This window comes from Podarcis raffonei, chromosome 6 (assembly GCF_027172205.1).
Source record: "Podarcis raffonei isolate rPodRaf1 chromosome 6, rPodRaf1.pri, whole genome shotgun sequence".
NCBI classification, from domain to species: domain Eukaryota; kingdom Metazoa; phylum Chordata; class Lepidosauria; order Squamata; family Lacertidae; genus Podarcis; species Podarcis raffonei.
Window position 1 is genome coordinate 78703786 of NC_070607.1, and position 24086 is coordinate 78727871.

General features: G+C 40.6%; 1 protein-coding gene across 11 annotated transcripts in view; it reads right to left on the reverse strand.

Annotated features, from left to right (window-relative positions):
• ZMYND8 (zinc finger MYND-type containing 8) overlaps window positions 1-24086 on the reverse strand; it is an 85563-nt gene that overhangs the window by 46306 nt on the left and 15171 nt on the right. For 5 of the 11 annotated variants that reach the window (XM_053394168.1, XM_053394170.1, XM_053394169.1 and 2 more), the window contains one exon: window positions 689-759. In XM_053394168.1, the coding sequence (XP_053250143.1) occupies window positions 689-759 (71 nt within the window). Of the gene's footprint in view, window positions 1-688; window positions 760-9516; window positions 9616-11736; window positions 11885-12785; window positions 13844-13870; window positions 14680-24086 lie in introns of those variants that run through there. The other 6 variants (XM_053394176.1, XM_053394177.1, XM_053394167.1 and 3 more) reach the window with 5 other exon arrangements.

Consider the following 24086-nt stretch of genomic DNA (forward strand, 5'->3'; position numbering starts at 1 on the left):
TGGGGGCAAATGAAGGTAGAAACCTATAGGTATTCTTGGAGGTAGTTATACCTAAGAGGCAGCAAGGGAGACTGGGTAGAGCTTTTACAAGAAAAAGAGACTTTAAGGCAACTCAGGATGGTAGAGCTGGAGAAGTGATGGTCATTGACAGAAATATTGGGTTATGAAAGCAAAGCTTTGTGAGTGGAGATTTTAAAAAGCAAGTAGTTTGTCCTGGATGTAGAAGGGAAAGGGGATGCCAGCATAAGAATTTGAGAAAAGTTGTCACATGGCCTGAACACTGAGAAAGATGAATGATTTCGCCAGATTTGTGTTAGATAAGATGAAAAACAACTCCATGTGAGTCATAGCAGAATATGACCAGAGCATAACACAGAGCTTTAGCTGAGCAGACGGTTTGGGAGAAAGAGCATGGTGGCAATATAATGAATATGGGAAACAACGATAAAACTACAGTATTTAAAGAGTGGGTGGTGACCTTGTTAATGATGTCCATTCACTGAGATACAGGACAAAATAAGATTTTAAGTGCCTGGGCAGGAACCAAAAGAATGGCACTTGTAAAATAGTTATGCCACAGTATTCATAGGAGCAGGTAAAGGTAAAGGTAAAGGTAAAGGTACCCCTTTAGCCAGTTAGCCAGTTTTCTCCTTATGCTCTGAGGAACAGAAACACTGTTTGAACTCACCTTTGGATCGAGTGGAGATATCCATCCCTTCCACCACCTCCTGCTCTGCCTTTATTTCTTCTTCAGCCAAGCTAAGAAAGCAAAGAGATACTTAAGATTATTATTTTCACACTGTAGTTTACATATTGCGGCCTTAAAGAGGAAGGGAAGCTGACTAGCAGCCTGATTCTCACTTCCATGTGCTACTGCAGTGCATCGGTATTGTGGCAACAGCGGAGTTAATACTCTCATCCAAATTTCAACACTAGAGTACACACCAACCTCATAAGGATCTCTGGTATGCTATCACCTACACATACCAAGGGTACTGAGCAATGGGGACAGGAAAGAGGAGGGGTCAAAATAGTTCTGAGCTTGACTAAGATCCTGAATCCACCTTTGCAAGAAATAATTTATGTTACTGATCAAGAATTGACAGTTCTGAGTAGTAGTAATGTCAACTCCTATAAGAAATGTTGAATACAAAGATGTATTAGGTACATTTCAGAAGTATTGATACAATAAATTACATTGGTGTTTGATTTTGGAAGGATAGACCTGTAAGTTGGATAAAATGCCTAAGAACCTGTTCCAATATCCTTTTTTCATTATCAGAAGATTGCAAGTGCACATTTCATTATTCATATAATGTATTTGTTTTAGTGTTTAAATTGTAAACCGTCTTGGGCACTTTGGAAGAAATATGGTATATAAATCCAATAAATAAATAAATAGATAGATAGATAGATAGATAGATAGATAGATCATTCTAAGAAAGATGGTAGAAAGCAGAGAAGGTAAGAGTTGTATGGGTTTCTATTGCAAATCTGTAAATGACAAATATACAGACTTCTAAGAGATAATATTCAAGGGACTATGGTGACTACACTTCTTAGTCTACTCTGGAAATTTGTTTTCTAAAATACCATTGCAGCACCATATTAAATATATTTTTTAAACCTGAAACAAAATGAGAATAAATGAGTTGCCCACAGAAAACAAATTGCCATGGTGAACCCTAACCCTGAGACACAGAATGAAGTTCAGTGAATCTTAATGCACACATTTTCCATGGAAACTATTTGTGATTTTTTTTTTAAAGTAATTTATAACGTGATTAAAACCATTAGAGCTTACTGGCCATTAGTTATTAAGATCATGTGGTAACAAGAAAGCTTTCTTAAGGGGTGGTCTAACTCTCACTTCTTTCAGGCAGCCTGGGACCACTCCTTCTTTTAGAGAGGGACTAATACCGTATTTTTCGCACCATAGGGCGCACCGGACCATAGGGCGCACCCAGTTTTTAGGGGGGGGGGAAATCAAGAAAAAAAATCCCCCCCAGCCCCAAAGAGCAGCGTACAGGCTGCGCACAACCTCTCCCTGCTGGAGGGGTTGCGCGCGGCTATGGCACAAGCCAAGGCAGCGAGCAGGATGGATCCTGCTCGCTGTTTTGGCTTCCCCTTTAGCCCCGTGCAGCCTCTCCTTGCCAGGAGAGGCTGCATGGGGCTAAAGACTCCATAGCCCCATGCAGCCTCTCCTTGCCGGAGGGGTTGCGCGCAGCTATGGAGCAAGCCAAAGCAGCAAGCGGGATGGATCCCGCTCACTGTTTTGCCTTCCCCTTTAGCCCCACGCAGCCTCTCCCTCCCGGGAGAGGCTGCGTGGGGCTAAAGACTCCATAGCCCCGTGCAGCCTCTCCTTGCCGGGAGACGCTGCGCAGGGTTTTCCTGGCTTTACTGGGAGGTGGGGGGATTCACCCACCTCCCGCAAAACCGGCAGAAGCCGCGCAACTCCTTTAAAGAGATCGTGGCTTCTCCTGGCTTTTCTGGGAGGTAGGAGAAGGGACTGATGCGGCCAGTCAGTCCCTTCTCCCTCCTGTGGAAAAGCCCGCAAGAGCGCACGGAGCTTGTGTGCAGCTCTTGGGGGCTTTTCCCGCCTGCCTCCCCCCCTGCATTCGCTCCATAGGACGCACACACATTTTCCCTTGCTTTTTAGGAGGGGAAAAGTGTGTCCTATGGTGCGAAAAATACGGTATATCTCCTTGGTCAGCTAGCAGTCCTCTCCCTGTCATATGTTATCAACCACAAGGGTCAAGGGCCAAGAACACAAATGGTCAACCACTCCCATCCACATCCTTGAACCTTATCAATTGAAACAAATTTTCCAACAACTGACCTGATAGCACAAGGTACTACTGATCCACTACAATATTAGAGTCTAGGTCCCCATGAATACAAGCAATTTTATTCTCAAAAGCCTTGCAAAAAGTCAATGCAGACTACTATGTGTTCTACCACTTCCTTTCAGCCAGTGTGTAAAAGCTCCATACTGTACTACTCTATAAAGCTCCACTGAACATGACACCAAGGGTGCAATGGAGGCAGAGAAGCAACTCTTCCTTGATGCTTTCCACCACAAAGCAGGCTCAACAGGGAATTTCCTAAGTGCGAGCAGTTTCTGAGCTCTGGGCACAACACTGCACCTAAGATTTCAGATTAAAACTGCAGAGTGGAAGGAAAGTAGGACCTTTTTCTGTCTCCCCACTCCTAGCTAGTCTCTGATGACTGGAGAAGAGACCCCTCTTAAGAATATTAGGAGGGTAATCAGGGAAAAGATTAGACCATGTGAAAAATGCATATTTTAGCTGTGGTTCATTCATTTTCAGCTTTGTGGTGTTCTTATAAACATGTGTGTCTAGACATTTTGTTTTTGTGCCCATAACCTAGGTTTAGGGTGCCATTTAGCTCCTAGATTTCATATCTCAGTTTCTAACACTATACGAGCATGCACTTGAGTTCAATTATATTGCTTGGAGACTTTCTCCACTTGCATTCTAGCTGTTTTCCAACTGGTATCACTGCCTTCTGCTTTGTGGTATATCACAGTGCCACCCCAGGCTTGGCTAAATGGAAGAAAATACTCAGGAGCAATCATGTCATCTGCCTGAATCATTTCTATATCCGTCAGACTGACCAGATCTTTGATATGGTCGCAAGACCCTGTCATCTGAAGAAGACCCCAGAGCCAACAGAAAACTAATAGGATACATTAGGGCAGACCATTCTAACAGAGGGGGAAAGTTACTGTTAATCTGAACCTCAACAGGTGAGCTGATCATGCCAAGGAAATGGTATCAAAAGTGATCACCTTCAGATCACTCTCTTCCTACCCCACCAAGAAAATCAGGTCCGGTGTGTTGGGCTGAAGACAAGTTGGGACAACCCTGTGAAGTCTTGAGCTGCCCCAGAAACAGCAGCCTCAGCCTGGATGTTAAAATACCTCAGGACTGACAGCCTGGAGAATCTCAACACCACGTCCCAGATGCTCAGGCGGGGAGACTGTCGGGAGCAAGGAGCAAACGCAATCCCTAATCTGTCCTGTTCATCCAGTGCCAGGCACAACACCAGGAACTCAGAAACAGAAACCAGAAACAGAAGTATCAATTTATACGGACAACTTCCTCAAGCCTTAGATCTGCTCTGGTGATGAACTAAAAACCCTGGCAGACACAACTTGGAAAAACCACCCCTTCCCTGCTTTCCAGGCTTTGGTTATACAAGTCCAGTTTGTCTCCATAGCTGAGGGGAAACATGGGAGTTTATTCTTACTGCAATATGCTTCAGTCAAAAAGCAGGAAATTGTCTTATGGCTCTCCAAATGTCTGAGACTCATAAGAGCTGCCAATACCTGTGAAACCTGCCCAGTTGCCACCAACCAGAATAATATGGAATATAAATGATTAGATGGCAGAGGTTCAAATAGGACACAGCAGGAATACTTAAGGTCATGAAATAACATGAATTCAAGGCCCTGCATTCTGTTTCTAAAAACAGTTGGCCATATGTCTCTGGGAAGCTCACAAAAGGCAATCATCCATGGCTTCATAATTCATGCCTTATTAGCCCAGTGTGTTAAATGACATTAAGCCAGAGTTCCCAGTTTCAGGCAAAATGGGTAACTCTGGCTTAATGGATTTCCACATTGAACCTAGTGCACAGTGGGGAAAAGAGGAGTGAGAGAAGTCTTTGCACCCATGGCTTTATAAACCATGTAAACCATGCCTAAAGACAAATGCCTAAAGGTGGCCACTGAAGGCATGATGGCAATAGTCATTCTCTCTTTGATCACCTCTTGCACTTAGTAATCAATATATACCACATATGAACTGGAAGTTCCCATTATTAACTATCATGTCTAATGGCTATCAAATCTGTCCTGTTGAAATTGTGTAATCTTTTAATGATGGTGCCCTAGGAAGAACATTCCATAAGAGAGCAGCTACTAAAAAGGTTAATTCTTGTGTTGCCACTTTATGGGCCTCCTGTGGAGGTGGCACATGGAGAAGGGTCTCAGATGACAATTGCAGGGTCTGGGTTGGTTTATATGGAGACAGCTGGTCCTTGAGGTCCTGAGCTACACAACATTCTATAGGTCAAAACCAGCACTTTGAAATTGGCCGAGAAACTAATTGGAAGCCAGTGCAGACAGATCAAGATTAGTGTTATGTTCTCAGACCATACATATTGTCCTGGTGAGCATCCAGGAAGCTGAATTCTATACTACCTGCAGTTCCCAAACGATCTTCAAAGGCAGCCCCAAGTGCAATAGATTGAAGTAATTAACATAGAGATTATCAGAGTGTAGAAAACAGAAACTAGGTCCACATTGGAGCATAGGTGGGCCACTCCACGCCACCAAAGTCACTTAAGCCTCAAGCAACAGTGATGGAACCAGAAGTATCCCCAAGCTATGTGACTGCTCCTTTAGAGAGAGTGTAACCCCATCCAGAGCTGGCAGTTTCACATCCATCTGGTGTAAGGAACTATGCAAATGCTCTATTTTATTTTATTTATTTATTTATTGAATTTATATACCACCCTATGCCTGGAGGTCTCAGGGCAGTTCATCCTCTTTAGCCTTCCTTACAACTAAGACTGTGTCTTTATTATTCCATTTGCTATTGTCTACACCAGGCATAGGGAAACTTGGCCCTCCAGATGTTTTGGGGCTACAACACCCATCATCCCTGACCACCGGTCCTGTTAGCTAGGGATGATGGGAGTTGTAGTCTCAAAAACATCTGGAGGGCCGAGTTTGCCTATGCCTGGTCTACACCAGCTCCAGCTCTAGAAGAGCCGACATGACAAGGAGAACACAGTAACAGCATACAGAGCTTGCTTTAGGAATCTTTGCTGGTTGCTTGGTATCCAGAATAACTTGGTAGTCATTGTTAAATTTGAGAACCTGGTTCTTTATCCACGACTAGATCATTTATGCATAGCTTAAATTATACAAATTCCGTAACAAATCTTGGGGAAGCCCACTATGCCCATCTGCTCCTTATTTTTAAGCAACTAATGATCTGTAGGGTAAAGGTAAAGGGATCCCTGACCATTAGGTCCAGTCGTGGCCGAGTCTGGGGTTGTGGTGCTCATCTTGCTTTATTGGCTGAGGGAGCCAACATACAGCTTCCAGGTCATGTGGCCAGCATGACTAAGCCGCTTCTGGAGAACCAGAGCAGCGCACAGAAACACTGTTTACCTTCCCGCCGGAGTGGTACCTATTTATCTGCTTGCACTTTGACGTGCTTTCGAACTGCTAGGTTGGCAGGAGCAGGATCCGAGCAACGGGAGCTCACCACGTCACGGCAATTCGAACCGCCAACCTTCTGATCGGCAAGTCCTAGGCTCTGTGGTTTAACCCACAGCGCCACCCGCGTACAATGCCCTAATTAATTCTTTAGGAGTCAACTGTCAAAAATCTTTTTCAAAGTACCGTATTTTTCACCCCATAGGGCGCACTGGCCCATAGGGCGCACCTAGTTTTTTGGGGGGGAAATAAAGGGGAAAAAATTTATTCCCCCCCCCCAGGCGCAGGGTTGGGGCGGGGGAAGCCCAAGCTTCCCCCAACCCCAGCCCCCAGAACAGGCTGCTATCCGCAAGCCTAGGGAGCCCGGCGGGAAGTCGCGCCGGTGTCCCCAGGCTTGTGGATATCTGCCCAAAGTCGCGCAGCTCTCCCATGGTTTGCCGAGAGCTGCGTGAAGCTCGAAGCCTGGGGCGCGCTGAACTCAGCGCGCCCCAGGCTTCAGGATGCAGGCAGCTCTCCGCAAGCCGTGGGAGAGCTGCGCGACTTCGCGCCGGGCTCCCATGGCTTGCGGATAGCTGCATGAAGCCTGGAGAGCGAGAGGGGTCAGTGCGCACCGACCCCTCTCACTCTCCAGGCTTCATCGAAAGCCTGCATTTGCCCCATAGGACGCACACACATTTCCCCTTCATTTTTGGAGGGGGGAAAGTGCGTCCTATAGGGCGAAAAATACGGTGTTTAGAATATTCTGAGCTAATTTCTATCTACATATTTGCAGATAAGATAATATTCTCTTTGCAGGCATGACAGAAATAGATACAATAAATTACTTCTGCCTCTTCTCTGCTGCTCTTCCAAATGCCCCACAGTTCTGAAATTTCTAAATTTTCTAAAATTGTGCAAGACAACAGTTAACACATTTTAGTGGTAATTAATTACATCGAAAACAGAATACTTTTTTGTAAATAGATTAAGGATAGGACCATAGATTTGACTTCACATCTCTGTTATATACACTACTCTATCAGGATCCCAAGATCAGCAAAACATTATACAGATATACGTTTACCAATTGTCACAATGGTTTTGCATTATGGGGCTAGAATATCCCTGCATTTTCTGACAGCTATAAACACACACTCGTTCCACTTATCAACTGGGGTTATAGCAGTGAAATTTTGTACATAGAGAATAACCTTCCATTTTAATTTTAATCACACTATATGTAATTTAAGGAACGTTCCAAACCCAAGGTTCGCTGGGATGGCCAAGTGAGGATCCAGAGGATCTCCAGCTCAACCAGGCCATGTCGGCATATGCCCCACATTCTGGTTTAGCCAGAGATACACTGGCATAACTCCCTCAAACTGACTATGCTGGCTGAACTGAGACTGGTATATCTTCCACGAGCATAAGCCCTTTAAAATGGGTGTTTTGGGGTGCGGTGGGCAGAATCTTAACACCGTTGCGCTTGGTCACAAGAGCTGGTGACCGTGCCAAACCTATAACATCAAAAGGGGTGGCATACTGGTGTAAGTCAAATTCTATTTCTGTTTTCCCACTGCCAGTCTTAGGCCAGCTCAGCTGGCAGTAGCCCTGCTCTTGAACACAGTTAGGAATGGGGTAATTTACACTGTTTTAACTTAAGACAGTGTAAATTATGCTGGCTTCTTGAAGTCAGGATTTTTGTGATACTCTTCTGAATTATAGCAGCTTTCCAAATCCTAAATACCTGGGGAGGGGCCAAAACTTCATACAGGAGAACATACTGTGCATGGAAAAGGTCCCAAATTCAATCACTTGCCTCTCCAGGTAGAGCTGGCAAAGACTTTGACACCCTGGAGAATCACTGCCAGTCAGTGCAGACAATACTGAGCTAAATGGACCAATGAACTGGACAGACCAATGATCTGTCTCTGTACACTGCAGCTTCCTATGTTTTTATTAAAAAAAATTAAGGTTCTAGCCTTTAATTCTCCAGAAGAATTGTTTGCAGGCTGTTTAAATACAATATCTCATTCATCTCACCAGCAGTTTAAATAAAAGATTTAAAGAGGCAATCTCAAAAGAAAACATTTCCCAAACAGCTGTGATTCAGTACTTTTGCAATGCCTTTTCTTTCCCCAATATTCCTTTCTATTCTTTTGCTTTTTAAAAAATGGAGGTGCACTTTGACATCAAATGAAATGTAACCAGAAAGAAAATATTAAAGATAATGTTAAAGAAAACCAGTAAAAAACTGAGGGGTAAATATACAACATCTTTCCTACCACATTCACCAACAATTCATTCAGCTCATTTTAGTAATCTGATATTTCTTGCCTTTTACTGTGCATTTAAGAAGATACTAGTCTAGAGTTGTGTACCACAAATAGTATTGAAGTTTCTACCACCACAAATATATATATTCTGTGAGGGAATTCTTTTCTTAGAAAAAGACACTGAAGAGAGCACTTCTGTGAGGAAATCTTTGCCAACAACATAACTGACTAAAATTTATATTAACTACAGCATTTATCAGGTTCAGTAACACACACTCAATTACGTCTCAAATGTTAAAACAAAACTAAGTTGTTCCTCATACACTTTTTAACTTGCATGACAGAGATGATTTGCAAATGGGAGCTCACCCCCTCCTTTATTTTTACAGGGAAGCTGGGAGATGGAAAGTAAAAAGGAGGGTTATAAATGAGCACAAACATACCCTATGGGTTTGAGGCATATCTATCTTTATCACAACTAAAAAAAGAATCATATTTCCAATTTGCCTCCATAAGGTATTATAGGTTTTTTTTATTTATACAAATAAGATATATCCTTCAGAGAGTATCATTTCATTACACCCTGAATAATAAAAATATGAATGTAGAAACATCTGCATTTTCCCTTATCCTAGGTTAACTATAGACAGCAATCAAAAGTTGTAGATGAACTGCTGCACCTTGACATTTAAACCAGGAAATCTGATATGGAAATCTACCTACAAGATATTGCCCACATATATAATAGTATCAGTTATGGAAATTACTGTATTTAAGTTAATCTCAAGCACTATACATTTCTGGAAGCTATTTCATTTAAATGAAAAACAATGTTTTAACATCATAAACATTTAAATTCATTTTTAGCTTCAAAGTAATTATTGCTGCTCTCAGATTGTGAGCAGCAATCATAAAATAAAATGTCCAGAAATTGCATTTAATAAGAAATTGGACAAAGTATTTTGCATGCCATTACTGAATAAATAGCATCTGTGTATAAGCACTCACCTATAACAGTCTCTTACTCATCGGTAGCTATGCTATTTATGCAGGGATTCTTAAAATGGCGTCTGGCAGCACTGCATTGCCTCATTCCTATACTGAAAGCTAAAATGGTAGCAATTTATTCAATAACTATGTCCCTTGTTTAAACAGCAGTACTGTATTCAAAGCAATCATCTCGGTAGCAGAAAAAATGGTAAAAGATGACACAGTGATATCTGACAACCTAATGTGTAACTAAAATTCAGAAGACAGGGAGCTCTATGAAGTCACAGGTTACTAAGGAAATCCTTCCATTTTAGATGCTGGCTTCAGTTTGCATGTGCAAGCACTGAAAATGTTTCTCCAGCTACCCTGCAAAAAGCCTAATGTGTATTAAATTTAAATAATACTGACAATACGTACAAGACAAATTAAGCAGTTTAAATCCAGATGCATACATACATTTTAAATGTGCTTTTCCCTTAAAAGCATGAGAAAGTGGTAATAATGTTCACATATTACAGGATCTTGCAAGCAACTGTTTAATTAAGACTTATATGGCATAATAGGTTTCTTATAATACTAACAGCTCAATCCAATGGAGAAGCTGACATGCCTAAGCCAACTCTGGCTGAACACCTCCAAAATATGGAAACGTAACTGAGTATATTCCTTTGTGCACAACCAACACTCGATTTGTGCTGTGAATATTACCTCAGGATAAAGGTTTCTTTTTATCATATTTTGAATCACTCAACGTCATGGGCTCTGACAATAAATTGTTATCACTGAAGGGAAAAAACATGTCTGATTGTAGCAAAATATGTTAACCTCAGCTTATATGTAACAGATTCTGTGGGGGAAAATACATTGGGCCCTGGTTTCTAACAACAGGTTTTGAAAGTCCAATCTTAAGGCCTAGTGCACCTATTTTGTGGTGCTATGTAGAGAATTTGGTACAAGCACAGCTCCCAGAATGCCAAGATGCCATCTGGGGCTCTTTAAGTTGATACTCTTGGCTGAACAGAATCTAGGGCATAGCTGGCACTGAGACTTATCACTCTAGAGCGGATGACTACAAAGTAGCACCTGTCTTACGGAGGATTGAATTTCTTTTATTTCTTGCCAGGTATAAAACAAACATGGCTGCTTTTCTGAACGAGGGGGGGGAGTGGCCATTATACAGAGAAGCTCATGTACACGGATGTTAAATTTACAAATGTGTTGGAAATCCTAGGGACTGTTTTGCATATGGTTCTTCCAATGTCAGCAAAGCAGCTGCTGAAGGGGGGGGCGGGGAGCAGCATTCCTTTTTGGACACTTTACCTAAGGAACCCTTTCCTTTCCCTGCGATGTCAAATGCTATCAATAAGCTTACCCACTTCCATTTAGCTCAAAACTATAATAATACTGCTACTCAGAATGAAAGGCATGTGGTCTTTTTAAAGCTAATGTTTTTATTTTATTTTCTAAACCAGAATGCTTTGTTTTTCGGTTCTGTTCTCTGCAGAGTCAATTACAAAAGTAACCGAATGATGTCTAAATAATGGTGGTGAATTATATTCATACTGGCCAAGCTAAAAAATATGTAGCTGCTAAAAATAAATTGGTATTATAATACTTCCTTATTGCCAAAACTATTGTTTTCTATCAGAAGACCAAATCACAGCTATGTTGCTTCATACAAACTACAGTCAACAACAAAACTTTCAAGATTCAGTACAGTCTGGGCAAAAAGATTTAAGTATTCATCTACCCACCCTCTGTTGTTTAAAGACAAAAACATCACCTGGCTCAAAAAGGGTGAGATGCGTTGGCACACCGTGCTTCTAAGGATATGACATCCATAAAAGTGACTGTTATACTTTGCAAAAACATTTCTTTTTAATTGGAATTCCTCAGTTTGGCTGAATTTGCTTTACTTTGATGGAACAAAGATGGGAGAAATTTCCAGAAGGCCTCTCTTAGCCTTGCTACAGTATTTGCCAATCTTTAACCTATCCTCTGTTTCTATTGGCTCAGGCTCTCGAAAGAGCAGCATGATTGGTCTGATCTGGAAACAACACTGCTGTCTCTCCTTGCCTCAGACATCTTGCTGCAATGCAGACATTTATATTTTGTGAACTATGAAAGAATTAGCATTTGAACATTTAAAAGGGTGAACTTCAGGGGACTTGTGATGCTGTGTTTCATTATGTGCACAAGGGTAGTCCATGCAAATATGCCTCCCCCTGTCAACAATACCTCTGAAGGTGCAGATTTGAGACACATCCTTCTTCAACAAAACCTAGGGGAGCCATTTTAATTCAAGCTCATTTTCTCCAGCTTCTTCATAAGATCATATTGTGTAATGTTAAGATTCCACACCCAGCTGCTAACGTGTAATAAAGTGCTGCAAGAAAAATACATCTGAGCACAGTTTTGACAACCACTGGAACTAAACATTTAAGGTATATTGGTAATAAATTCTAAAATAGCATAAAAGCCCGATAATAAATGTCAGCTTCTTTAGAAATGGGGGGAGGGGAAGAGAATAATCTGAATTAGGTATTCTTAATGGTACATACTTTGGAGCTTTTCAACAAGCGATAGAGCTTAAGGACAAAATCATAGTAAAAGGGATACTAGATAGCAGTTTATAATCATCATGAGGCCCCTGCACAAATGGTGACAAGGCATTCTTTCAGAAGATACATTTGTATAATATTGTGAATTGCACTGTTACAAAACTATGCACAAACTGAACACACAGCAGAGTGTAATGCTGTGAGAAAATGTTAAATGAAAAGCTGCTTGTTGAGACATGCATACAAAATGTCTCAGTTCCAGATTATTTTAAAAGCACAAGATACTCAAAAGTGGTTCTAAAACCAAATTTCATGCTGGATGATATATCATAGGATAACAAAAGCATAGAGTTACTGAAGGATAGCCTTATAACAATGTAGTAAATTACTTTGCTGAGAACTAGCACATTCATCACACTTCAAAAGCCTGAGGAAAGTCTGAATTGAGCTTTAACCTGCAAATGCATTAATTAAGGGGGTCTAGGAACAAAGAGTAAGCAGAATTTTGTTTTCAGAGGAAAACAGGAAGTATACATTTCATGTGTGGCAGAACATTGTGAAAAGCACTCTGTTTGAATGAACAGAATTTTGAGAATACAATAATATTTATTTTTACTGAACTAGCTATCCACAAAAATTCACTGGCTGGATTAATTTTGCCCTGTTAAAAGCAAAAGATTGAGAACTGTTTAAAATTATCAAAGAATAGTATACAAGTTTACTTACCAAGTGTTCAAGCAACCATCTCATTTTTCCCAGTAAATAGGATACAAGAAGCTGGCAGATTTGGGATTTGACCAAAAGGAAATTTTTGAAATAATTACGTAGCATCATGCCAAAAACCAGAAAAGCCCGAAAAGGAGGAAAAAAATGAACATGTAATGCTCTCATGAACCACACATGATTTTATATCACTCCACCTCTGAGAACTGTGCCTGATTTTTTACAGAAGAGAAAAGCACAGTTAAAAAGTCAAATCATTTTATCTGTACTAAATAAAAGGTATATAATAGTTAAAAATTGAATTGTCTTTAAATAAGTAAGACACTGGAAGAGATGCATAGCTATGCCTGGTGGATTCAGACCTAGACCTTAACTGTTTCTAAAACCTACAATAAGAAAGTCATTTTTAAAGAGACAGCTTGTAAGCTATATATTCTCATCCAGAAAAATGCACACACTGCTTCTAAGGATCCTGTTAAAAAAGAGAGTGTTAAATATCCATTTTAAGTTAAGGCAAAACTGCACAAAAAACATGATGCAATAGCAATCCACCAGTTAGGCCCAGTATCTTCAATCTACCATTAGCACTATTTACTGCAGTCTAGGCTGCTAAAAATCCCATATTTTATCAGGGATAACTTAGCATAGCTCTTCTTTTCACTGTTTGAAAAGGTAAACTTGCCTGTTCTGCTGTCTGCCATTATCCCTGCTTGTCTCCCTGTAGGGCAGTTAAATGCATCTGCTCCCTAGCTTCCATTTTCTCTTCAGCAGGCATGTGACACAACAGACAATAGTGCAGGCAAACTGCTCAGATACAGAAAGCTGCTTTGGAAGAACAGTATCTTGACAAACTCTAAAAACCACCATCCCCTTGTGAAGAGGTATGTATGCAAACGTTTTGCCAGTCTGTAAAATAAAGCTATGGCTAATGGCTACTAAACCATGTGACCCAAGAAAGCAAATTTAAACATTTTCAACTTAATAAAGTGCTGTGGGGTGAGTTTTGCGCGACAAATCACAGAGAATCACACTGTTAAACCACAACTCATAGGTTTTAGAGGAAAAAAATGTAAAAAAGTAAAGCTTACCTCTGTGGATGCATTGTTAACACAGTGTTATGTCAATACTTATAAAACATGGAGGACAGGCTCTCAGTACTCAGACAGAAAGGGCTTGGCACTTCAGCTTGATGATCTGTCTTCCTAATAAAAGCTAATCCTGGATTGGCTACTTTGGAAAATCTGAATGTAAAGCTTCAGGGGATTGGCTGAAACACTTCCTGAGCTATTATCTTTGTGCAGCTCTGGCAAGCAGGAGCCATCCTGTGCACAGAGAAGACAGGCTAAACTAGGCCTGTTTCAGCAAAAGAAACTTAAAAAAAGAGCCACACACATACAAACTCCTTGCAGAAAGCAGATTTTCAAGAAGAATAAAGTGAACACTAAGTGCTAGTCTAAATAAAGAATTTCTCAAACCACATCTGTTGCTTCTGCTTGAGGTTTTCTAAACATGGAGGTTTCCCCAGGTCACAAAAGCTGTTTTTGCTACAGAGAAACAGCGATCCTGAATAACACTGTGAAAAGCACACTACATAAGGAAGGAAAATGTTTTGAAGCAGAACACACAGACACAGATACAGTCAGATACACAAACATATAATAAAGGATCAAGGTTAGTGCTGTAGTTCATCTATTATATAACATCTACACAGCTCAAAAAGCAAATATGATTCTCTCTCCTACACACACACAGAACACACACACACACGATTGCCGTGAGCTGTAAGAACCCACATTCTGGATTTTTACCCAACATACGTTGCAGTGCCTAACAAAAGTTGGATTATTAACCAGGATTCTGATTTCCTAATCACTTACAATGTCCCTTTCCTAATTAAATATAAAGGATGCAGAAAATAGCTACGTTTTTCAGTAGTATGCTGCATGCTGTTTTCACAAACTGCCCTTCCCTCATCCCTAAGGCCTTCTAAAGTTGTCAGTTAAACAAAAATCTCGCTTGCCTATTAGTCTGCTGCAGCTGCAGCTTCCTGTCCATTAACCCTATCACATTCGGCTCTTTTTAAGATGCAGGCCTTGTGAAGAGTTGAGTTTCAGTGTGTGGAAAAATACCAGAGCTGCTTTCAGAGCAGGGAGGAACAATGGGAGTGCAGTCTGAATTTAGAAACATTTCATGTACAGCCCTCATTTAAACTAGGTCTCTAAAAATGGGAAGCAATTTTAAAAGGTTGTTTTAAAAGATAATTTATTTACAGTGCAATCCCGAACGTAACTACTAATAAGTAACCACTGTTGTGGGACACTGTAGCCAAAACTGGATAGCCTGATTTGGGGCCAGTTCTTAAGCACTTCTATGTGTGTGAAAAAGACACACACCTAGGCTTCATTCTTTTCCAAAACAGCCAGTATTTCAGTTTTGCTACGATAGGCCTTAAAAGATGTTGTTATGCTGAGGGAAAGGAAATAGTTCTAGATGAAACATTTCAAAGAACAGGTTTTCACACAGGTTCTCCAGTAAATGCTTACGTTTATGCTGACCTTTTTTTGTATTCACAGCTAAAACAGTTAAGAAAACAAAAAGCCCCAGCTGCACCTACAAATTACCATGCAAAGAAACGTGTATACGAAAAGAGAAAGGCATATTAGCAACCTTGTATATGAACAGACCAAAATAAGGAAGTGTGAGTTTGCTGAAAGCAATTAGTAAAGAAAATAAAGAGTTCTGAGTATAAACCTCAAATAATATATAGAAAAGCCATGGGAGCAGGGAACCGATAAGCAAAGGTGGGTAGGTACACAAGCAAGCAACAGCATTCTGTGGCTGCAAAATAGAAAGGCTAGCAACCAAATTAAATCTATTTCTTAACTGCCCCAATCTCAACACTCAGTAATGTAATCAAAGTTAAGACCGAGGGATGAACGGACACGGACACACACACACACACACACCCCTTTTGATTGTGGATTTCACTAAATCACATGTGCATAATCCAAGGCAAAGAAATAATCCTAGGCTCTCTTGCCTCATGCTGTGGCCATGCTTTTCTAAGATAACCATCATCTTTACACTTCACAGGAAAACTCAGTGCTTATGCCACTAAGAAGATGTATGTCCTTCACCAAGGCTGTTTTTCAGGCTATACCAGCAAATTATGTTTAATACTGATTTGATATACAAAATTCTAGTTTCTGCGAGGCAGAAGCTTTTTGCCTTTCAAAATCTAATCACTGTTTTTCAGGATGGTGAGCAGCAAAACTGTACCTTCACAGTTTTTGTCCATTTTCAAAATGCAGCAGGAACTGAACAATATAATAAAGGGGAAATATATATGCCACTTAACCATCTTCAGTGGAAACTAAGATAGGCAATTTCTGAGCAATTTTGCTAACCCAAGCAAAATCCTAAAGTGTTTAAGGGCAGTAAAATGTCCCCCAATGAAGCCATGTGTATTGTGTCAGAAGGGCACATTATCTGCTTCCCTGTGTCATTCATATATGACATTTTTAAACCACAATTGCCTGAAACAAAAAGGCCCCCAAATGCCAAAAATCTACAGATTTCATTGAATCTTTTTGTTTGTGAAATCTTTTGTGAACATTAAAAAAAATTGTGGCTAAAACTTGGGGACATTGTTTACTACTCTGTAGGTGACAATATATTAGAAATAGGTCTACATATGTGCAAATTCAACAATGAGAAGTAAAGTAAGCCTACAGCTTATGTGGGGGTTATGTTCCAGGGATTGTGTCTAAAGTCAAAATTCCATATAGTTAAAACACACTAGGTTCAATGGTGGGTGGGATTGCTAAAGTCATTTTTCCTGGAACCCCACCTCCTTTTTAACCCCCTTTTTTGCCAAGTTAAATGTGCGTAAATTGTGGGTTTGCTGTACACCAGTGGGGGTGGAATTTTTAACCTCATTTTTGCAGCAAGAGGGAGCTGGAAATAGCAAATCTACTAGGTTTTCTACTATCTGAGAGCAGAATACTCCTGGAATGCTGTGTCCTGTTCTGGGCTCCACAATTTAAGGAGGGTGTCGGTAAGGTGAAACGTGTGGGCGGGAGGGCAACCGATCCAATAAAGGGTCTGGAAACCAGGTCTTATGAGGAACAGTTGACAGAGCTGGGTATTTTTAGCCTGGAAAAGAGGAGACAGGAGATATGAAAGCCATGTAGCTTAGGGGCTGTCACATGGAAGATGGAGCAAGCTTGTTTTCTCCTGCTCTTGAGGTTAGGACTCGAACCAATGGCTTCAAGTTACAAGGAAGATTTCAACTAAACATCAGGAAGAACTTTCTGACAGTAAAATCTGTTTGACAATGGAAGGGACTCCCTTGGAAGACTGTAGACTCTCCCTCTTTGGATGTTTTTAAGCAGATTGGATGGCCATCTGTCTTGGATTCTTTGGTTGATATCCCTACATTGCATGGGGTTGGACTAGATGACCCTTGGATCCCTTCCAACACTGCAATTTTATGATTCTGTGCATGTTTATATCCAGGAGTCTCAGAGACAGTTTTTATAATTTTAGGATACCAAATGTGGTGCCCTTCAGAGGTTCCTGGACCCCAACTTTCATTAATCCAAGCTAGTCGGAATCATGATTAGTCTAGCAACATCTGGAGGGCACCTTGTTGGCAACTCCTGATAAAAGTACAGAAACCTATGTTTCTAATCTAAATGCAAAGGAATGGGCGGTGACAACCTACACAGGATCAAATTCATTCCCTACAGGAGAAAGAAGGAATCACCAGATAGTACTGCTAATCTATGGGATATTATTCAGTATTTGAAACTACTGAATAATAAAAGACCACACACTTAATCTGAATTCTTTATTATTATTCTGGTAATTCTTTGTATTCAGTGGTTTTATAGATCAAACAATAATCCAATAGGAGTTTATATCAGATAGTTAGAAATCTGGTCGTGTTTTAGAACACTACCTTAAGAAAAACACTTTAAGATAAGAATCAAGAACGTAAGAAGAGCCTGCCAAAACCGCTTTAGCTCTACCTCACCTCCTCTTCCCAACATGGTCAACTGGTACGAGTGTTGTGACAGTGAAGATCACTAAAAAGGACAAAAAAGCACAACCAGCCTCTTCCCACAATCAACATATAACACATAGAGCTGTCACGTTTTCAAATGGCTGCTATACTGGAGAGTACAGGACTGAAGTTTGAAGGTATGGTTATGGTCTGAAGGAATAGGAGGGCACCACCTTGCTAAAGCTAAGCAGGACTGGGTCTGATCAATGCCTGCCTGGGAGGCCTCCAGGGAACTATGTGTATGCTTCCTTGTGTTCCATGTTAGAAGAAAGGAGGAATATAAATGTAAATAATAAACAAATAAATACACTAGCTCTTAGATAGGGAGAGACTGAAAGCACAGTAACGTTCTATCCATGTAATGGGAGAGCCTGAACATAGACGTTAGACAACCAACACTGTACAGTAATGGACAATTATAAAGTGTGCTACCTGGTGGTAGATGGGGGGCGGGGGGGGGGGGAAGGAATCCAAACAGTAAAACATGCAAACCAAAGGGATCAAATCATTGCAGGTAGAGAAAGGAAAGAATATTCCTTTAGTTCTGCAGTACAAGACAATGCTGCTCATGTAGTATAACACATTTCTTGTAAATACTTAGCTACAGCTTTAGTGTGCAGTTGTTTCAATAATATATGACATTTCAAGAATGGGGGGGGCAAGAATCAATAGGCAAATGTCTTTGAAGTCTGATGCTAACATGGAATGCTAAGCCACATACTAGGCATGTGGGGAACCTGTGGCCTTCCAGTTGCTACTGGATTACAAGTCCCATCAGCTTCTGCCAGCAAAGCCAGTGGTCAGGGATGATTGTGTGAGGTGTATTCCAACAATGCCTGAAGGCAACAGGTTTTCCACCTCTGCCATAAACAATAGTTTTGTAAGCCACTTGGTGCATGAGCTGTGCGTTCTGAGTGCTTTGCTCCTCCCCTTTGTATGAATCATATAATTGTAGAGTTGGAAAGAATACTTAAGGTTGCAGGAATCTCCACACACTATCCCCCATCCAATTTAAATTCATACCAGACCCTGTTTAGTTTTGCAAATGTGCTAGCAGTTTTATTGATGCACCACTAGGAAGTCAACAAACCATGACGGGGTTTGACGGGGGTTTGTTTAGCATCATGTATAAACCTGTACCTAGGGTAGCTTTTGCCCTAAAAACACACAGCTGGAGATCAGGGTTTGTTCTGGCGAACAGACGTCACACTAAGCCCTTGGTGGTTTGTTTACCCACTTGCACAAAGGAAGGGGTGAAACAGAAAGTGCCCAAGCTACATGCACAGTGTGGCTTACTAAAACATAGCTTTGGCTTAGCATTTATATGTAATCACCACTTGTAAAACTGCAATGGTGCTTTTCTAACAATGAGAAATGAGCAACTAATATTTACTTGAATTATTACATCCTGAGGGGGAAAGATTATTATGGGAATGTGGCTATTTTTTGCACCATGAATTCATTTTATGAACTTTAAACAGATATTTAATTTGTACTGGACTGGACACACGTTCCAAGCACAATTGCCCCCAGCGGACTGCACACCCATATTAACACCAAAATGGCTGCTAGCAGCAGTGTCAGTGCTGTAGACAAAGCTTCTTTTGCCTTGCCCTGTCTAATACAGAGGAGCATTTTGCAAACTGCACATGTAGCTCTTATTTACTCTTGGTGCTTTAAAGTTTTAATGATTCAGAAGCCAAGAAAGAGAGAGAGTGAGTCCACTATGAAGGCTGCCCATGTGGCTTTATTTCACTGGCAGCTCTGCTTCAGTGTTATTCATATCAAGAACAACATTCCCAAACAAATACAACTGGTATACAGTTTGATTCTCTGTGGGAAAGACATCCTGGCTCTGGGAGTGCAATGGCGCTGATGGTGGCTGGGCACATAGCCAAAGTGACACATTTAGTCCCTGGAGGGAGGATTTGGTCACATATCAGCTAGTAATTTAATAGCAGCAATAGCTAGATGAGGCCTCAAGTTCTGCTCTTCTAAAACAACAAAATGCTTTGCTGAGCTAAAGCAAAGGGCTTTTAAGTGCCAGTAAAAACAAAGACTAATTGGGGAGCCCTCTCAGGTAGTTCATGTTGTTTTGAACTCAAAGGCAAACAGCAGATTTATCTCACTATGGTAAACATATCCTTTAAGTATTTTAAATTAGGAAAGTGGAAGAAATATTGGAGCTTGATCTTCCCCCATTTGGAATGATCTTGCATGCTAAGTCCCAAAAAGAATGAGAGGCAAAAGTACATTTTATTGGAACAATATATGTTGTTGAAAGCAAGGGAGCTTTTCATGCTTCAAGCTAAGGCAACTGAAAAAACCCCTGCTGCAATCAGTGAATGAAGTGTCTTATCCTGTAATAAAAGGCCATTAAAATGCATGGCCTACTGCAGGATTAGCCAATTGCTTTTCCTGGGGTGTGGCTATTTGAGAGTGTAGGCTGTAGAAAAACAACAATGAAATGGGAAGGACAGGCAGGAAGGCGGAAATAGAGGGCTAAAGTCAGAGATGTTAATCAGTAGCAGTCTGAAGAACCCAAGTGGTAAAAGATGAAGTGGGGGTTGGAAACCATGAAAACAAAGCCTAGAAAGAAACAGAAGGATGTGGGAGAAGAGTTGTTGTTTTTTTAATCAACCACAAGCCAGTAGAAAACTCTAGAAACATGGCACTTTCCCTCAATTCTTCTCTTTACAGATTGCCTCAGAGAGAGTGCATTATTACCCATAAGGCAGAAGGGAGGGAGAGTCGCTCCCAGAAAATGCCACACATGGTACTTATGGCCCACAACACTACAAATAAGAGCTCTCCCTAAAGAGCAGCCAGTGCCTGACACAGACAAAAGAAGATGCTTTTCTGATCACAAGACATGAAAACAGTAATTGCTGAGACATGTTCAGGCAGAAAGGAAAAAGCTGTGTAGAAGAAAACAGGCAACATGAGCTATATGAAAAGGAAAAATAGATGCATACAGAAGTAAGCTGCTCAACTATGCATAGTACAAAGGAGTCAGAGAGCTGTTGCAGATGGTTCACTGTACCAGATAGGAGACTGAAGCAGCATACATGTTTCTGAAATGGGGGGAGAGAAGAATATGTCCACAAGATTGATAGACAGAAGACTGTATTTCAAAAGTAACTGGAAAAAGATATATGACTTCACTGGTAGTATTATTGGCCTATGCACATTTCAAGGGTCTACATTAGTAAAGTAGTTCAGAATATTTTTTTTAGCATCATGCAAGTAATAAAAAAAAAATCCCCAAAGAGAAGGTGCTCAGGTACTATATGAAACAAGTAATTTGCATAACAGAAATTAGAAATAAAACATGAGATACAAAACAGTCTTACCTAGTATTGAAAGCTTACCTTCTGGTTAAAGTTTTCTAAACATATGAATTAACAAGCAAGCAAAGGGTATATGGAGGATGTTGGCAAACCATCCAGGCTAGTGAACTGGGGGGTAATAATGGGTAAATAGAATAACAATGCCAACTAGCCTTCAGCTATGCAAATCACCTTGAGGGGTAATAATAGCCTTTCTAGCCTATAGCTGCAAGGGTACTGTTAGGTGATATGACAAGGATCAGGATGCATCCTGTTATCTCTCCTTCAGTGTTTCTCAAGCAATTTAGACCAGTGTTTTTCAAAGAGTGGACCTTGGGCCAAGACTTTCAGATGGGCTTCTGTGCCAAGGCTGTGCCTCCTTATTTGTCTGCCATGCCTTCCAGTCATGCTATAGCCTTCTAGTAGGAGCAATGCCAGCAACAGCATCTTCCTGCATGCTGAGTAAAGGTTGCCTGGTAAAGAGGGGAAGGGAAGTAAGGTCTCCCTCCTCTGAGAGGAAAGGGCAAGAGGTGGTGTTGAAGCAAATTTAAAAATGAAATAATATATTATTAATAATAATAAACAGGGAAAAGAAATGAATGGGAAAAGAGAGGGAACCTGTTATAAGTGAATATAAAAAGGCCCAGTGAGAAAGGATAAAAGAAACAAGCAAGGGCTGGGTGGGGGGCAGGGGAGTAGGAATAAGGCACAAGTTGACTGAGAAAGAAGAATGTTGGGGGGGGGGCATTCAGAGCTATGTGGTGCCGGAAAGAGAAAAAATATTTTTAAAAGGCTTCTGCACTTGGAACCTCTGGATTAGAATATTTTGCCTAAAATGTAGGTGCTGACTCACAATACCTCCAGAGCAAATTTTATACTTAGGTTGAGGAAAGCTAAGCTATGGAACTCCTTGCCACAAGCAAAACATTTTGACAATGAATTTAGCAATTCCCAGTTATGAATTATATATTAGTAGAATATGTCAGTAATTGGCAGCTAATTATGCCAAACTCTGCCTCCATGTACCACCATTTTGTGATTGGCTCTGCCCCTTCACCATTTTGTGACTCCCAGTAATTTTCAGCAGTCTCACCCTTGTGGTAAGAAGTTGGAGAATCTCTGACCTCCCTTTCTAAAAAACCTGGGGCTTCCCAACCAAGCATCTATTCTACACCTGTATGTATGGAAATTATTGCTACTGTTCTTTTTGGGAATCTATCTATTAGTGTAGTAATCTCACACAGCTAATAAAAGTAGTGAAGTAGTATGGACAGTATGGTTGCACAGTCGTCAGCAGGGATCCATCTTGTAGTAACGAGGTGGGGCTTTTCTACTGTGGTGGCCTCTTAATGGAATCATCTCTCCTCTGAATTATGGCAGGCACTCACACTGATTATATTTATGCACCTGCTGAAATCTCATTTATTCTTCCAAGCCTTTGCTGGCAGTTAATACCAATATCTTCTTAATCTGTTTGCTTTTGATTACTGTTTTTCCTGTTTTCCCTTTTTTAAAAGATTATTGTATAGATGCTAATATTCCGGATTTTACCTTGTGCTGTACATCACTTTGTGGTTTTTAAATGAAAGGCAATAGAAAAATATTTAAAAATGAATAACACCGTTCCACACCCTGCCCACCATTTTTCTCACCCTCCTCTAACAGTCAATCAACATTTTGAGGGGTTTCTATGTCATTCCCAGATGCAGAAATTAAACAATTTAACGTATGGATGTATTTGGGAAGCTGTACCTTAGGACACTTAAAAATAACAAACTAACCTTGAGTCTGCCAATACTAATTCAAGCTTTCCCTTACTTTTGTAGCCAAATCTGCTCAAACCATGGACAACATACAGCTACTACTATATAGGCAAGTGAGCTCTTGCAACAAAATGTTGCAATGCTTCTATTGAAGGTCCCAAACTCCCCATTCCACAGCCCTAATTCTTCCCACTCCCCAATAGTCCGTCAGCATGGGGGGAGACTGTGGATGTGGGAACACTACATTAAATTCTTTAATTCCATATACATAAAACTATTTAATTTCCATTGATATCTATGGGCAGATGTCTCTTTTCTGACCCTAGGAACATGGAAAAACAGCTTCCTCATGTGAACTGGAAAGTGACCCAGCCAGATAGTGTAAAAGCTTTTATAGGAGGAACAAGTGAATGCAAAAGGACCAATGATGATGGATGAAATAAATTTGGGGTGGGAATTAGGTACAAATTTAGTTTGAAAAGGGTATGGAAGAAATTACAGGACATGAGTAAAAATATCTGGATATATACCTCTACAGGAAACCTCTGTACTTAGCTTGAGGAAAGCTGAACTATGGAACTCCTTGACACAAGCAAAATTTGTGATGAAGAACTTAGCAATTTCCAAAGATGGAACAGATATCATTAGAAAGTAATGTCAGCAATTGCTACCTGATTATGTCAAATTTTATCTCCATTTTGTGCTCTACCTCTGCACCACCATTTTGAGACTAATGGGCCTTAATAAATTTTAGCCATCTCAAGTGGGCCCTGTGAGTAGAAAGTTTGAAAGAACTTCTGCCTTAAGCAGCCATGTTCTACTGTGCCTTATCCTTCCGCATGCAAACATTCAACCCATTGCTGTGTTAGCTCTAGTGAAATAGGATTTGCAAGTATATACTTGTTTTTAAACAAAAGCATGTTTCCCACGTTTTTGTGTGGGTTCTGAATACTTCTTGTCTTCCATTAGCACAAACTCCTTCATCTCCATTTTAATAACATTCGGTTGCAGTGTCTGATGCAATTGCCTACAGACAGCTATATGGTTGCCTTGAATTATACAGCAGACTATTTAAAAGAAAGCTAGACTCCACCCATAGAATCTCATGTTTCAAATAGATAAATGGCTGGGTTAGAGGTTTTGC